This window comes from Bos indicus x Bos taurus, chromosome 8, assembly GCF_003369695.1.
Source record: "Bos indicus x Bos taurus breed Angus x Brahman F1 hybrid chromosome 8, Bos_hybrid_MaternalHap_v2.0, whole genome shotgun sequence".
Taxonomy (NCBI): Eukaryota; Metazoa; Chordata; class Mammalia; order Artiodactyla; family Bovidae; genus Bos; species Bos indicus x Bos taurus.
Window position 1 is genome coordinate 94,415,271 of NC_040083.1, and position 16,160 is coordinate 94,431,430.

General features: G+C 36.5%; 1 protein-coding gene across 1 annotated transcript; it reads right to left on the reverse strand.

Moving 5' to 3' along the window:
• Window positions 1–280: 280 nt before the first annotated feature.
• Window positions 281–1,291, reverse strand: LOC113897883 (olfactory receptor 13C3). The gene has a single exon (XM_027550822.1). It carries the CDS (start codon window positions 1,232–1,234, stop codon window positions 281–283), a length of 954 nt encoding a protein of 317 aa, XP_027406623.1. The 5' UTR covers window positions 1,235–1,291.
• Window positions 1,292–16,160: the final 14,869 nt, after the last annotated feature.

Here is a 16,160-nt window from a genome sequence, read left to right on the forward strand (position 1 = left end):
GGCAATAGTACTGGAGTGGATTGCCATTTCCTTCTCCAGAGGATCTTCCCGACCCAGGGATGGAACCCAGGTCTCCCACATTGTACACAGACGCTTAACCGTCTGAGCCACCAGGGAAGTCCATTTTAAGAGAAACCTCCTGTTAAATTTGTATAGAGAAGGAAAAAAATATCCCTAGTTTGTTTCCTCCTGCCACTTAAGAGAGAGAAAAATGTCTGACAGTTGCAGGCTATTTCCTCCATTTGGAGACCCCTGGCCTTCCTGCCTATTACCTTCTCACTTATTGGATAGGTTTTTGGTTTAGCAAATATTTTACAGCAGCTTTTACATCCTTATTCCTCAAGCTGTAGATTATAGGATTTAGCATGGGAGTCACTACACCATAAAACAGGGAAATGAGCTTGTCAGAAGCTTGCAACTTGTTTTCTCCATGCAGTTCTTGAGACTTAGGTTTGGCATACATAAATAAGATGGTACCATAAAATATAATTACCACAGTCAGATGTGCTGAGCAGGTAGAAAAGGCCTTATGTCTCCCTGTAGCCGAGTTCATTCTCAAGATGGTATAGAGGATGAACATGTAGGAGAAAAATATGACCAGCAGTGGAAGAACTAGAAATGCCATATTTGATACCATCATGGTGATAATATTGAGAGATATATCAGTACAAGCTAGCTTGAGAACAGCTAATATTTCACATGTGAAATGATTGATTACATTATTCTCACAGAAAGGCAATCGCATGGCAAGAGATGTTTGTACAATTGAGTTGATTCCGCCAGAGAGCCATGAAACAGAAGCCATCAGGATATACACCACCTTGCTCATGATGACAGGGTATCTCAGAGGGTTACAGATGGCCACATAGCGGTCAAAAGCCATCATGCCAAGGAGCAAACACTCTGTTGAACCCATCGCAAATCCAAAAAACATCTGCACTGCACATCCAGAGAAGGAAATGTTCCTTTTCTTTGAGATTAAGCTCACCAAAGTTGAAGGAACAGAGGAAGATGTATAGCAGATATCCAGAAAAGAGAGGTTTCCCAGGAAGAAGTACATGGGGGAGTGAAGATGGGAATCAAAGATGCTTGCTGTGATCAGAACACCGTTGCCAATTAGAACAACTAGATACATACTTAGAATTACAACAAAGTAAACAATCTCAATCTTTGGGTATTCAGAAAGACCCAGAAGAAGAAATTCTAGCAAAAATGTCTGGTTAATTTTATCCATGTCCTCTGCTTTCAGGATGTCAAAGGAAGATCTTCTGTAAGATATATTCACTGTCAGGAAACAAGTGTTACATGTTACACATTACCTGAACAATTGGTTTTTAAAGAATGTATTATAAGGAGTATTTGCTTGAAGCCCTAAAGTCCAGTTATCTTCAACAATGTGTATCAACAAAATACAATAAAATTGGAAATGATTAAAGTATCTATTCCACTGCCACTATGTGAAGATCTACCTATGATTAAAGAAACATATAGAAGTAACTTTTCCTGCTGTTGAAGACATGTTCCTGGGTTGATGTTTCTAAAACTCCTGACTAATTAGTAATTATAAGCCTGACTTTATCTGCCCTAGAAAGTAAAGAGTTGAGATGGCAAAATACCACTCAATAGGACTGGAAATTTTAAATTGCAATTCACGATGATCAAAATTCATGGAAACTCTGATTTTCGGGGGGCATACATCTTTCTATGCCTGACACTGCATAGTATATATTAGTCACCTTAATTGTTTTATAGACACTTAGTAATAATAAATTGAATAGCATAAACTGAAATTTAACATCTGTTTAACACAGATATCTGTTGATTTCATATTCTAGCTCCTCTTAGTTTCTTGTGTGACTGTACCTATGACAAGACCACTGCATAGACCAGCTCCACACGAATGCTACAGACAACCTTTGGAGAACATTACATAGTCTCTTCGCTTATTTTTACTCTGTGGCTTCAGAGTGTATCTTCATAATTTATCCACTTAAGTCAACCTAAGAGAACAGCAAAAGTGTTTAAATATTTTTTTATAAATAGGTATACATGGATATATGTACTATTTTATGTTTAACAGAATATAATCATTGTTTGTACTATCCCCATTTTTCAAATATTAAAAAATGGAATTTTTCCAAGGTTAACCACATAGTAAATAATAAAGTGGGGCTCAAAGCTCAGATCAAGTGTAGTTCACAGCACCACTATTTTTAGTATACACATGAGTCATCACACAGTAGAATTTTATAAGACTTTTAGCAGAAACATAATAAAAGGAATTAAGATATTTAGATTAATGTGGTTGTCACATTACTGACTGGATGTAAAAACTGATCTTTTAGTAATCACCACCATATTTGACATTGGTCAAAATCACAAGCTTAGTCCTCACATGGCTAATAATTTGAGGATTTCAGCATAGCCACTTTTCACCCACTCTGTCACTTAGTTTGCCATGTGATAGTAGTTGAGGAAATCACTATATAGCAGATATTACTTAGAATCAGAAATCCAATTCAACAGAGGGATTCATACTAAGGAACAATTTAGAATACACCACAGAAATACCACAACTTTGAAGAGAAAGACAACAAGGGAATATAAAACCTCAATTTTGGAGATGAAAACTTTAGCCCAAATGATATTGTAAATTTTTATTTGTTCAGCTTAAGGAAAGAATTTTCCTTAAAGAAGAGAAAGAGAAGAAAAACCTTCATTTCATTTATGCAACAATTTCTTACTTTAGGATCTTGTGTGTCATATTTTAGGCTTGAAATTAGTTCACTAGGCTGATGTCACATGACTAAAATCAGGAACAAGCAATATTCATAGTCCATTATCTTTATATTACAACTTTGCCTAACTGGTAGCATTAAAATTTGTATAAAAATCATGTATCAACAGCAGGCTATTGTTAGTGAGAACCTTAGAATAGTCAGGGTCACAAAGTCAAATTGACCTTCATTCAACAGTGCCAGGAACAAGGAGGCAAAAATCCTACACTTATCCTATACTACTTCACATGACAAGTCAAAATTCTCCCCAATAAGGCTCAGAAATTGGTGAGAGGATGCACTGGATAAGGAACATGAGCACCCTGATCAGACCAATCACTAACAGAAATGGAAGAATATAGCAAGATTTACCAGGATACAAGAAGATGTTTTAACCAGGCTCTTTGAATCCAGGACTGCAGTGACTGTTGTCTTCCTCTTCCAGACAATTGCAATGACAATGCATCTGAGGTTATCTAAACTGCTTCTTTCAGTCATCTGTTCCAAGCCTTTCCATCCTAGGCAGAAATTTCTCACTAAGTCAAACACACCTTGAATTAGGCTTGCTTTGCTACATTTGGTTTACTTCTGCTCCCAGCACTTTAAACTGTTTATGTTGTTATATTGTGAGGTAACGAGAGACATGAGGGAAGGAGCTTATTTGTCTTGTTCATCCTTCTACACCAAAATCTAATACAGTGTCAGCACATAATAGATGGGTTCTGACTGACTTGGTGAAGGCTTATTTTCTAAACTCAAGCAATTTTCCCATGCAGTATTTGTGAATTAATGATCAGGAAAACTTTAACATATCACATTTGTTCATCAACATCAACTTTTAGCTTTTTAAACTATCTTTCGGTCAATACTAACAAACAGCCATCTTATATAAATTATTACCATTTATGCATTGTAAGTATAGAGGATAATTTAATATTTATTAAAAATATATGTGACATGGGTTTTGTATAGTGGAAAAGCATCTCAGATTAGAACCAAAGTCTTTGGTTTGAGGTTCTCTGCCTCTAATTTATAGCTGTCTTCTCATTTGTAAAATGATAAAAATATTTGCCTTACTTTCCTTAGAGGAATATTTTTAGGAAATAATGAGATAGCATATGGAAATTAAGGATTAACAGAGTGTACAAATAATAATGAAATAGTAATAGTCATAATGATTCACAGCTGTATTTTAGTGATAAACTTATACCTGTATTTCATCAGGCTATTCACATTACAAATTACTACTAAATGATAGCTTTAATTACAGACTGAAAAGATACAATGTCATGACAATCAAGATTTACTATTATTATTGATAAATTATTTCTACCTCCTAAAAGAACTTGCTATGTTTCTTGTCAGTACTTACTGTCAGCATTCTGAATTAAGATCAGGATCAACAAACAATGCTTGATTCCTCAGACATGGAAGAATAAATATTTGTTATGCAACAGTTGTAATTGTTCCCCTGTTCCCAAAGCAATTTAAAGTTGGAATGAGAGATCAATGGAATGGGAACCTTCTGGTGCATTAGGGACATTGTCCCACAGACACAATTAAGAGTGGTTTTGGGAACAAACTGTGGCTGAACTAAAACTCCAAATTGAAATGACATTCTTCTACCCATGTAACATTTGAAAACAGGAGCAAATGTTCACCAAAGTAATTTCATGAAATGTGAGAGCTTTTTAGTTCAAATTTTTATTACCAAAATAATGTTAATTCAAAGTAAGAATTTATTAATTCAAATGAAAATTATCAAAATGAAATGCTTGAATTGAAAAGTAATCAATTCAATTCATTGTGAGTTCAATGACAAATTTAATGTTTTTGCTTTTTTATATTCATTATTTTAGATAGGTCGATTTTGTGCAGGATGGCATCACCATTTTTGTAATGGAAAAAGATACTGAAAAGCAATAAAATAAACTCACAGCGCAAAAGGGAATCCATATGTTTAAGGACACAAAGTAAAAAAGAAAAAGAGTAGGAGGAAGAGGGTAAGCAGGAGAGAGAGGAGTAAGAGGGCAAGAAGTACAGAATGGGCAGTTTAAGGTATGAATTCAGGTAGATAAATAATTCATTACTGAATTAAATGTATTAGGAAATTTTATTGAGTTATACTGTAGATAATACCAACCTTTGGCAAAGTTATTCTTCAGAAATAAAGAAGAAATAATGACTTTCCCACAAAAACAAAGCTGAAGGAATTTAGCACCATGGTTCACTTTACCAGAAATGCTAAAAGGAGTTCTTCAAGATGACATGACAGAATGCTAATTAGGAAGCATCACTATGAACAATACTAGTGGATGTGATGGAATTTCAGCTAAGGTATTTAAAATCCTTAAAGATGATGCTGTGAAAGTGTTGCACTCAATATGCTGGAAAATTTGGAAAACTCATCACTGGCCACAGGACTGGAAAAGGTCAGTATTCATTCCAAGCCCAAAGAAAGGCCAAAGAACATTCAAACTACCACACAATTGCACGCATCTCACACGCTAGGAAAGTAATGCTCAAAATTCTCCAAGCGAGGCTTCAACAGTATGTGAACCGAGAACTTCCAGATGTTCAAATTGGATATAGAAAAGACAGGGGAACCAGAGATCAAATTGCCAACACCCATTGGATCATAGAAAAAGCAAGAGAATTCCAGAAAAATCATATATTTCTACTTCACTGACTATGCATAAAGTGTTTGACTATGTGGATCACAACAAAATGGAAAATTCTGAAAGAGATGGGAATACCAGACCACCTGACCTGCCTCCTGAGTTACTGAATGCAGGTCAAGAAGCAACAGTTAGAACCGGACACGGAATAAGAGACTTCTTCCAAATTGGGAAAGGAGTACGTCAAGATTGTATATTGTCACCCTGATTATTTAACTTATATGCAGAGTACATCATGAGAAATGCTGGACTGGATGAATCACAAGTTGGTTTCAAGATTGCCAGGAAAAATATCAATAAGCTCAGATATGCAGATGATACCACCCTTATGTCAGAAAGTGAAGAGGAACTCAAAAGCCTCTTGATGAAAGTGAAAGAGGAGAGTGAAAAAGTTAGCTTAAAACTCAACATCCAAGAATGCCATCCAGATCATGGTATCTGGTCCTATCATTTCAGGGCAATCAGATGGGTAAACAATGGAAATAGCGAGAGACTTTATTTTCTTGAACTCCAAAATCACTGCAGATGGTGACTGAATCCATGAAATTAAAAGACACTTGCTCCTTGGAAGTAAAGCTATGACAAACCTAGACAGCATATTAAAAAGCAGAGACATTACTTTGCTGACAAAGGTCCATATAATCTAAGCTACGGTATTTCCAGTAATCATGTATGGATATGAGAGGTGTACCATCAAGAAAGCTGAGTGCCAAAGAATTGATGCTTTTGAACTGTGGTGTTGGAGGACTCTTAAGAATCCCTTGGACAGCAAGGAGATCCAACCAGTCCATCCTAAAGAAAATCAGTCCTGAATATTCATTGGAATGACTGATGCTGAAGCTGAAGCTCCAATACTTTGGCCAATTTATGCAAAGAACCAACTTATTGGAAAAGACCCCAATGCTGAGAAAGACTGAAGGCAGGAGGAGAGGGATGACAGAGGAGGAGATGGTTGGATGGCATCACCAACCTGATGGACACGAGTTTGAGCAAGCTCCCAGAGTTGGTGATGGACAGGGAAGCATGGTGTGCTTCAGTCCATGGGGTTGCAGAATCAGACATAACTGAGCAACTCAACTGAACTGAACTGAATTAATAACATGAAAACATGTAAAAATATTCAGCACTTTGAAACAGTTTGATACAATTCTAATTCTATAATAGGATGTTATATCAGCCATTTAAATATAGTATACGAGACAGCAAAAGAGACACTGATGTATAGAACAGTCTTATGGACTCTGTGGGAGAGGGAGAGGGTGGGAAGATTTGGGAGAATGGCATCGAAACATGTATAATATCATGTATGAAATGAGTGGCCAGTCCAGGTTCGATGCACGATACTGGATGCTTGGGGCTGGTGCAATGGGACGACCCAGAGGGATGGTATGGGGAGGGAGGAGGGAGGAGGGTTCAAGATGGGGAACACATGTATACCTGTGGCAGATTTATTTCAATATTTGGCAAAACCAATACAATATTGTAAAGTTTAAAAATAAAATAAAATTAAAATAAATAAATATAGTATAAAGACTAAAGGAAAAGGGCATTAAAAATTACTCTGATAAATATAGACTATAAAAATAGGCAAAATGTCCTGCTAAAAACATAAAAATGAGGATTTAAAGGGCAGAGTTTTTGTACGCAACTGAAGTTAAGTTTCTATCAGCATAAAATAGACTATTATATGTTTTATGTAAGCTATATGGTAACTATAAATTTAAACCATGATAAATTCACAAAGGATAAAGAGAAGAGAATCAGCATATCACAGGGAAAATCAACATCCATAAAAGTAGGCAGCAAGAGTAAAAAAGGAAAAATGGAAATATGTAAAAGTCATAATGTAATTAATAAGATGGTATTAGTAAGTCACTACATATCAAAAATTATTCTAAATGTAAATGGATTGAAATCTCCAATCAAAAGATCCAAGTGGCTGGATGAATTTAGGGGAAAAAAAGACCCTTGAGTCTCTGCCTTCATCCCACCCCTCTAGGTCATCACAGAGCACTGAGCAGAGTACCTTATTCTATATAGCTTCTTCCTGTTAGCTATCTATTTTAAACATAGTAGTGTACATATCAATGCTGCTCTCTCAATTCTTCCCACATTCTCCTTCCTCCACTATGTACACAAGTCCATTATCTACATCTACAACTCTATTTCTGCCTTGCAAATAGGTTCATTAGTAACATTTTTCTATATTCCATATATACATTAATATATAATTTTTTTTCTCTTTTTGGCTAATTTCACTACGTATAACAGGATCTAGGGTCATCCACTTCATTTCAGCTCAAGAGGAAGTGGATATATGCATACTTAGAGCTGATTCACGTTGTATAGCAGAAATCAATACAACAGTGTAAAGCAATTATCCTCCAATTAAAAATAAAAACAAACAAAAAAATAAGACCCAACAATATTTTGCCTTAAAACTTCAGTTTTAAGGACACACATGAACTGAAAGTGAGGGGATGGATGGCAAAATATATTCCATGCAAATACAGTGCAAAAGACAATGGGGGTATCTATACTTAGATCAGAAAAAATAGACTTTAAGACAGAAATTTTAATGGGAGACAAAGAAGTTCATTATATAATGATAAAGGAGTGGATTCATCAAGGAAACATAGCAATTATATAAGCACCCTACAAAAAAAGCACCTAAATATATTGAGTAAATACTAACTGATATGAAGGTAGAAATAGTAACACAAAAATAGTAGGGGGATTCAATACCCCACTTTCAGCAAGGGATAGATCATACAGGCATAAAATTAACATGAAAATATTGGATTTAAGTCATACTTTCAGCTAAATGGACCTAAAAGACATATACAGGACAGTCTATCCAAGAGCAGCAAAATATCCATTCCTCTCAAGTGCACATGGAACATTCTCCAGGATAGATCACAAAAATGTCTATCATAGGCTACAAAACAAGCCTTGGCATATGTAAGAGGACTGAAGTCATATCAAGTATCTTTTTTTTCATACCCAATGGTATGAAATTAGAAACCAACCAAAGGAAAGCTGGATAATTTACAAATATGTGAAAACAAAACAACACACCTATGAGTAAACCAAAGTGTAAAAGAAAAAAAAAAATCCAAAGGGAAGTTAAAAAATATGTTGAAATAAATGAAAATGGAAATACACACTAAAACAGATAAAGTACTGCAAAAGCAGTTCAGAAAGAGAAGTTTATAATGATAAATACATGTATAAAAGGAAAAGAAAGATCTCAAATAACCTAACTTTAACTTCAAGGAACTAGAAAGAGAAGAAAAATCAAGCCCAAAGTTAGTAATAAGGAGGAAATACGTAGCTCAGAGTGTAAATAAATGAAGTTAGACCAGAAAAACAAGGTGAAAGATTGATAAACATAAGAGGTAGCTTTTTAAAAACGATAAAATTGATAAACAAAGCCTTCAGCTAGGCTAAAAAAAGAGAGAGAAGACTTAAATACATAAAATCAGAAATAAAAGATAACACGTTATAAATGATAGTAAGGAAATACATAGGATCATAAGAGACTGCTATGAACAATTATATGCCAATAAATTAGATAACCTGAAAGAAATTTATAAATTCCTGGAAAGAAGCAATTTACCCAGAAAGAATCACGAAGGTACAGACAATCTGATGAGACTAATAATTATAAATCCCCCAATAAAAACACGGAGAAGGCAATGACACCCCACTCCAGTACTCTTGCTTGGAAAATCCCATGGATGGAGGAGCCTGTTAGGCTGCAATCCATGGGGTCGCTAAGAGTCGGACACGACTGAGAGACTTCACTTTCACTTTTCACTTTCATGCATTGGAGAAGGAAATGGCAGCCCACTCCAATGTTCTTGCCTGGAGAATCCCAGGGACAGGGGAGCCTGGTGGGCTGCCGTCTATGGGGTCGCACAGAGTCAGACACGACTGAAGTGACTTAGCATAGCATAGCATAGCATAGCAATAAAAACAGACTCAGGACCAGATGCTTTACTGGTAAATTTCACCAAACATTTAAAGAATTAATATCAATCCTTCTCAAATTCATCAAAAAAGAATAATAATAATAAAGAAAGGGGAAGGAGAACTCCCAAACTCATTTTCAAAGGTCAACATTACCCTCACACCAAAGTCAGATAAGGACACTACAAGGAAAAAAAAAAAAAAAAACTATAGACCAATATCCCTGAAGAATATAGATGCAAAGAATATAGATGCAAAAATTCTCAGCTAAATATTGGCAAACTGAATTTAAAAGCACATTACAAGAATCATACACGATGATCAAGTAAGATTTATCACTGGAATGCAAAGATGGTTCAACATACACAAGTCAATATATGCAATACATCACAATAATAGAATAAAAGATTAAAATCACATGATAATCTCCAATATAGGCAGAAAAGAGAATTTGATAAAATTACAATATTTTTTCATGATTAAAAAAATCAGTAAGTTGGGTACATAAGGAAGGCATCTCAACTTAATAAAGGCTATATATAACAGAATCAAAGCTGACATTATATTTCACAGTTAAATGTGGAAAGTTTCTCATCAAGAAACAGAAATAAGTCAATGGTACTCCCCCTTCATGGATTACAGCCTTGTTGTGGCACGGGGGCTTGTGTAACTCAATGAAGCTATGAGCCATGCCATGCAAGGCCACCCAAGACAGATGGCTCATAATGAAGAATTCTGACAAAACGTGGTCTACTGGAAGAGGAGATGGCAAAGCACTCTAGTAGTCTTGTTGGGAGAACTCCATAAACAAGAAAAGGCAAAAAGATATGACATCAGAAGATTAGCCCCCCAAGTTGGAAGGTGTCAGATAGGCTACTGGGGAAGACTGGAGTGCAATTACTAATAACTATGGAAAGAATGAAGTGGTTGGGTCAAAGCAGAAACAATCCTCAGTTGTGGATGTGCCTGGTGGTGAAAGTAAAGTCAAATGTTGTAAAGAAAAATATTATATCAAATCCATTATAGTTATACAGTGGAGGTGATAAATAGATTTAAGGGATTAGATCTGGTAGACAAAGTGACTGAAGAACTATGGACAGAAGTTCATAACATTGTAAAGGGGACAGTAACCAAAACCATTACAAAGGGAAAAACACAAACAAACAAATGCAAGAAGGCGAAGTAGTTGTCTAGGAGGCTTTACAAATAGCAGACAAAAGAGAAGTAAAAGGCCAGGGAGGAAGGGAAAGATGTACCCAGCTGATGCAAAGTTCCAGAGAAGAACAAGGAAAGATAAGAAGGCCATATTAAATGATCAATGCAAAGAAATAGAGAAAACAATAGAATGGGTAAGAAAAGAGACCTCTTCAAAAGAATCGGAGATGGCAAAGGAATATTTCATGCAAGGACAGGCATGATAAAGGACAGAAATATTAAGGACCTGACAGAAGCAGAAGAAATTATAAAGAGGTGGCAGGAATACACAGAAGAATAACACAAAAAGTTCTTAATGACTCAGATAACCATGATTCTGTGGTCACTCACCTAGAGCTGGACATCATGGAGTATAAAGTCAACTGGGCCTTAGGAAGCATTATGATGAACAAAGCAAGTGGAGGTGATGGAATTCCAGCTGAGTTATTTAAAATCCTAAAAGATGATGCTGTTAAAGTGCTACACTCAATGTGTCAGCAAATTTGGAAAACTCAGCAGTAGCCACAGGACTGGAAAACGTCAGTTTTCATTCCAATACCAAAGAAGGGCAAACAATGTTCAAACCAAACAATGTTCAAACTGTAGTACAATTGTGCTCATTTCACAAGCTAGCAAGTTCATGCTCAAAATTGTTCATGCTAGGCTTCAGCAGTGTGTGAACAGAGAACTTGCAGATATACAAGCTGGATTTCAAAGAGGCAGCAGAACCAGAAATCATATTGCCAAGTTTTGTTGTTGCTGTTGTTGTTGTTTGTTTGTTTGTTTGTTTTGCATTACGGAGAAAGGAAAGGAGTTCCAGAAAAACATCTACTTATGCTTCACTGACTATGGTGAAGCCTTTGACTGTGTGGGTTACAACAAACTGTGGAAAATTCTTAAAGAAATGGGAATTCCAGACCACCTTAGCTGTATACAGATCAAATGGCAACAGTTAGAACTAGACATGGAACAACTGAATGGTTCGAAATTGGGAAAGGAGTACAACAAGACTGTATATTGTCACCCTGCTTATTTAACTTATATGCAGGGTACATCGTGTGAAATGCCATGTTGGATGAATCACAAGTTGGAATCAAGATTGCTGTGAGCAATATCAATAATCTCAGATATGCAGAAGATAATACCCTAATGGAAGAAAGTGCAGAGGAACTAAAGAGCCTCTTGATTAAGGTGAAGGAGGAGAGTGGAAAAAACTGGCTTAAAACTCAACATTCAAAAAGCTAAGATTGTGGCATATGGTCCCATCACTTCATAGCAAATAGAAGGGGGAAAAGTGGAAACAGTGACAGATTTTATTTTTCTGGGCTCCTAAATCAGTTCAGAAAATGACTGCAGCCATGAAATTAAAAGAAAGTTGCTCCTTGGGAATGACAAACCTGGATAGCATATTAAAATGCAGCGATATCACTTTGGCAACAAAGGTCCATATGGTCAGCTATGGTTTTTCCAGTAGTCATGTACAGATGAGAGAGTTGGATCATAAATAAGATTGATCAAAGAATCAATAATTTTGAACTGTGGTTCTGGGGAAGACTCTTGAGAGTCCCTTGGACTGCAAAGAGATTAAATTAGTCAATCCTAAAGGAAATCAACCCTGAATGTTCATTTGAAGGGTTGATGCTGAAACTGAATCTCCAATACTTTGCCCACCTGATTTGAAGAGTCAACTCATTGGAAAAGTCCCTATGCTGGGAAAGACTGAAGGCAAAAGGAGAAGGGGGCAACAGTGCATCAAATGGTTAGATAGCATTACCAACTCAACAGACATGAATTGGAGCAACTCCAGGAGATACTGGAGGGCACAGAAACATAGGGTGCTATTTTCCATGGTGTCACAGACAGTCCAATATGACTTAGCAACTGAACAACAAAAAAAAGATTTATTTTTTTCCCACCATCCCTAATTATATTGTGTGGCATACAACTAAGCCACTGTTATATATATATGTTGAAAATCAATGAACAAACATTTGGATATCACATTTAGCTTGCAAATTGCTTTCATCATATCATATCTCTTGATTCACTCATGGAATCTATGAAGAAGCTACTGATAACAGATGAGTAAACCTAGATTCTGAAAAGTAGTGCAGCCCTCTCCTTCACAGCATGTGGAAGATTTAGAATTTGGAATTTGGTGTCCTAAGAATGTAATTTATGATCCAATATTCTTTTAATTACAACTAATAATTATGATCATCGAAAAAGTGAGAGAGTTCTAGAAAAACATCTACTTCTGCTTTATTGACTATGCCAAAGCCTTTGACTGTGTGGATCACAATAAACTGTGGAAAATTCTGAAAGAGATGGGAATACCAGGCCACCTGACCTGCCTCCTGAGAAATCTGTATGCAGGTCAAGAAGCAACAGTTAGAACTGGACATGGAATAACACTGGTTCCAAATCAGGAAAGGAGTACATCAAGGCTGTATATTGTCACACTGCTTATTTAACTTATATGCAGATTACATCATGAGAAATGCTGGGCTGGATGAATCACAAGTTGGAATCAAGAATGCTGAGAGAAATAACAATAACTTCAGTTATGCAGATGACACCACCCTTATGGCAGAAAGCAAAGAAGAACTAAAGAGCCTCTTGATGAAAGTAAAAGAGGAAAGTGAAAAAGTTGGCTTAAAACTCATCATTCAGAAAACTACAATCATAGCATCTGATCCCATCACTTCATGGCAAATAGATGGGGAAACAATGGAAACATTAAGAGACTTTACCTTTTTGGGCCCCAATATCACTGCAGATGGTGACTGCAGTCATGACAGTAAGACACTTGCTCCTTGGAAGAAAAGTTATGGCCAACGTAGACAGCATATTAAAAAGCAGAGACATTACTTTGCCAACAAAGGTCTGTCTAGTCAAAGCTATGGTTTTTCCAGGAGTCATGTATGTATGTGAGATTTGGACTATAAAGAAAGCTGAGTGCTGAAGAATTGATGCTTTTGAACTGTGCTGTTTGAGAATTATCAGTAACCTCAGATACAGATACCTCAGAGGTTGGAGAAGACTTGAGAGTCCCTTGGACAGCAAGGAGATCAAACCAGTCCATCCTAAAGGAAATCAGTCCTGAATATTCATTTGAAGGACTGATGATAAAGCTGAAACTCCAATAATTTGGGCAACTGATGCAAAGAACTGATTCATTGGAAAAGACCCTGATGCTGGGAAAGATTGAAGGTGGGAGGAGAAGGGGACAACAGAGGATGAGATGGTTGGATGGCATCATCAATTCCATGGGCATGAGTTTGAGGAAGTTCCAAGAGTTGGTGATGGACAGGGAAGCCTTGTGTGCTGCAGTCCATGGGGTAGCAAAGAATCAGACCCAACTAAGTGACTGAACCGACTGACTTACTGGAACATACAAAACATAGTTACATATAGTTCCACCACTTATTACAATTATTTTTTAAGTAGATAAATTAAGAATGTTAATTGGAAAAAAAAAAGAATGTTAATTGGAGTTTTAGTAACAAACTCTCAAAAATTAGTAAAATGAATAGACATAAAAGTAGGATAGTGCTCTGAAAAGCACTATGAACCAATTCAACATAATTAAGATTGATACAATTTTCCCACAATAGCAGGATACAAATTCTATTCAGATTCCCATAGACTATAAACCAGGAGACACTGGAACTTATCAGGGACATAAAACAAGATGCAACAATGTCATGGTCTAAAGGTATTGAAATCATACGAAGTCTGTTCTCTTATCACTATGGAATTAATTTTAGAAATCCATATCAAAAGGTATTTGAAAATAACCCACATATTTTTGAGTGCAATGTGACATTTACCAAGAGAGATCTTTGACTTGGCTATTGAAAGCGTCAATAAAGTTAAAAGATGCAAAGAAAACAAAGGTAATTGCAGAGAATGAAGGATTTAAATGAGAAATTAATATCAAATATATTTTTAAAACTCCATATTTGGAGACTAAATTGTCCACTTTTAAATGATGGGTAAATCTAAGAAGCCATAACAAGGAAAATCAGTAAATATTTGTAACAGAAAAAATGAAAAGAGAATTTATCATATTTTGTTGGAAGCTGCTCAGTGTAAATAAGTACAATGCAGAATAAGGTAAGAATAAGGTAAGAAAACAATGGATACTTGCACAAAATTTTGTGAAATTTGAACAAAATCTTTAGTTAATAATACTTTCAGTTCAGTTCAGTCACTCAGTCATGTCCGACTCATTGCGACCCCATGAATCACAGCACACCAGGCCTCCCTGTCCATCACCAGCTCCTGGAGTTCACTCAAACTCATGTCCATCGAGTCAGTGATACCATCCAGCCATCTCATCCTCTGTCGTCCCCTTCTCCTCCTGCCCCCAATCCCTCCCAGCATCAGGGTCTTTTCCAATGAGTCAACTCTTTGCATGAGGTGGCCAAAGTACTGGAGTTTCAGCTTTAGCATCAGTCCTTCCAATGAACACCCAGGACTGATCTTCTTTAGGATGGACTGGTTGGATCTGCTTGCAGTCCAAGGGACTCTCACGAGTCTTCTCCAACACCACAGTTCAAAAGCATCAATTCTTCGGTGCTCAGCTTTCTTCACAGTCCAACTCTCACATCCATACATGACTACTGGAAAAACCATAGCCTTGACTAGATGGACCTTTGTTGGCAAAGTAATGTCTCTGCTTTTGAATATGCTATCTAGGCTGGTCATAACTTTCCTTCCAAGGAGTAAGCGACTTTTAATTTCATGGCTACAATCACCATCTGCAGTGATTTTGGAGCCCAGAAAAATAAAGTTTGCCACTATTTCCACTGTTTCCCCATCTATTTCCCATGAAATGATGGGATCAGATGCCATGATGTTAGTTTTCTGAATGTTGAGCTTTAAGCCAACTTTTTCACTCTCCTCTTTCACTTTCATCAAGAGGCTTTTTAGTTCCTCTTCACTTTCTGCCTATAAAGGTGGTGTCATCTGCATATCTGAGGTTACTGATATTTCTCCTGGCAATCTTGATTCCAACTTGTGCTTATTCCAGCCCAGCGTTTCTCATGATGTATTCTGCATATACATTAAATAAGCAGGATGACAATATACAGCTTTGATGTACTCCTTTTGCTATTTGGAACCAGTCTGTTGTTCCATGTCCAGTTCTAACTGTTACTTCCTGACCTGCATATAGGTTTCTCAAGAGGCAGGTCAGGTGGTCTGGTATTCCCATCTCTTTCAGAATTTTCCATAGTTTATTGTGATCCACACAGTCAAAGGCTTTGGCACAGTCAATAAAGCAGAAATAGATGTTTTTCTGGAACTCTCTTGCTTTTTTGATGATTCAGCAGATGTTGGCAATTTGATCTGTGGTTCCTCTGCCTTTTCTAAAACCAGCTTGAACATCTGGAAGTTGACAGTTCACGTACTGCTGAAGCCTGGCTTGGAGAATTTTGAACATTGCTTTACTAGCGTGTGAGATGAGTGCAATTGTGTGGTAGTTTGAGCTTTCTTTGCCATTGCCTTTCTTTGGGATTGGAATGAAAACTGA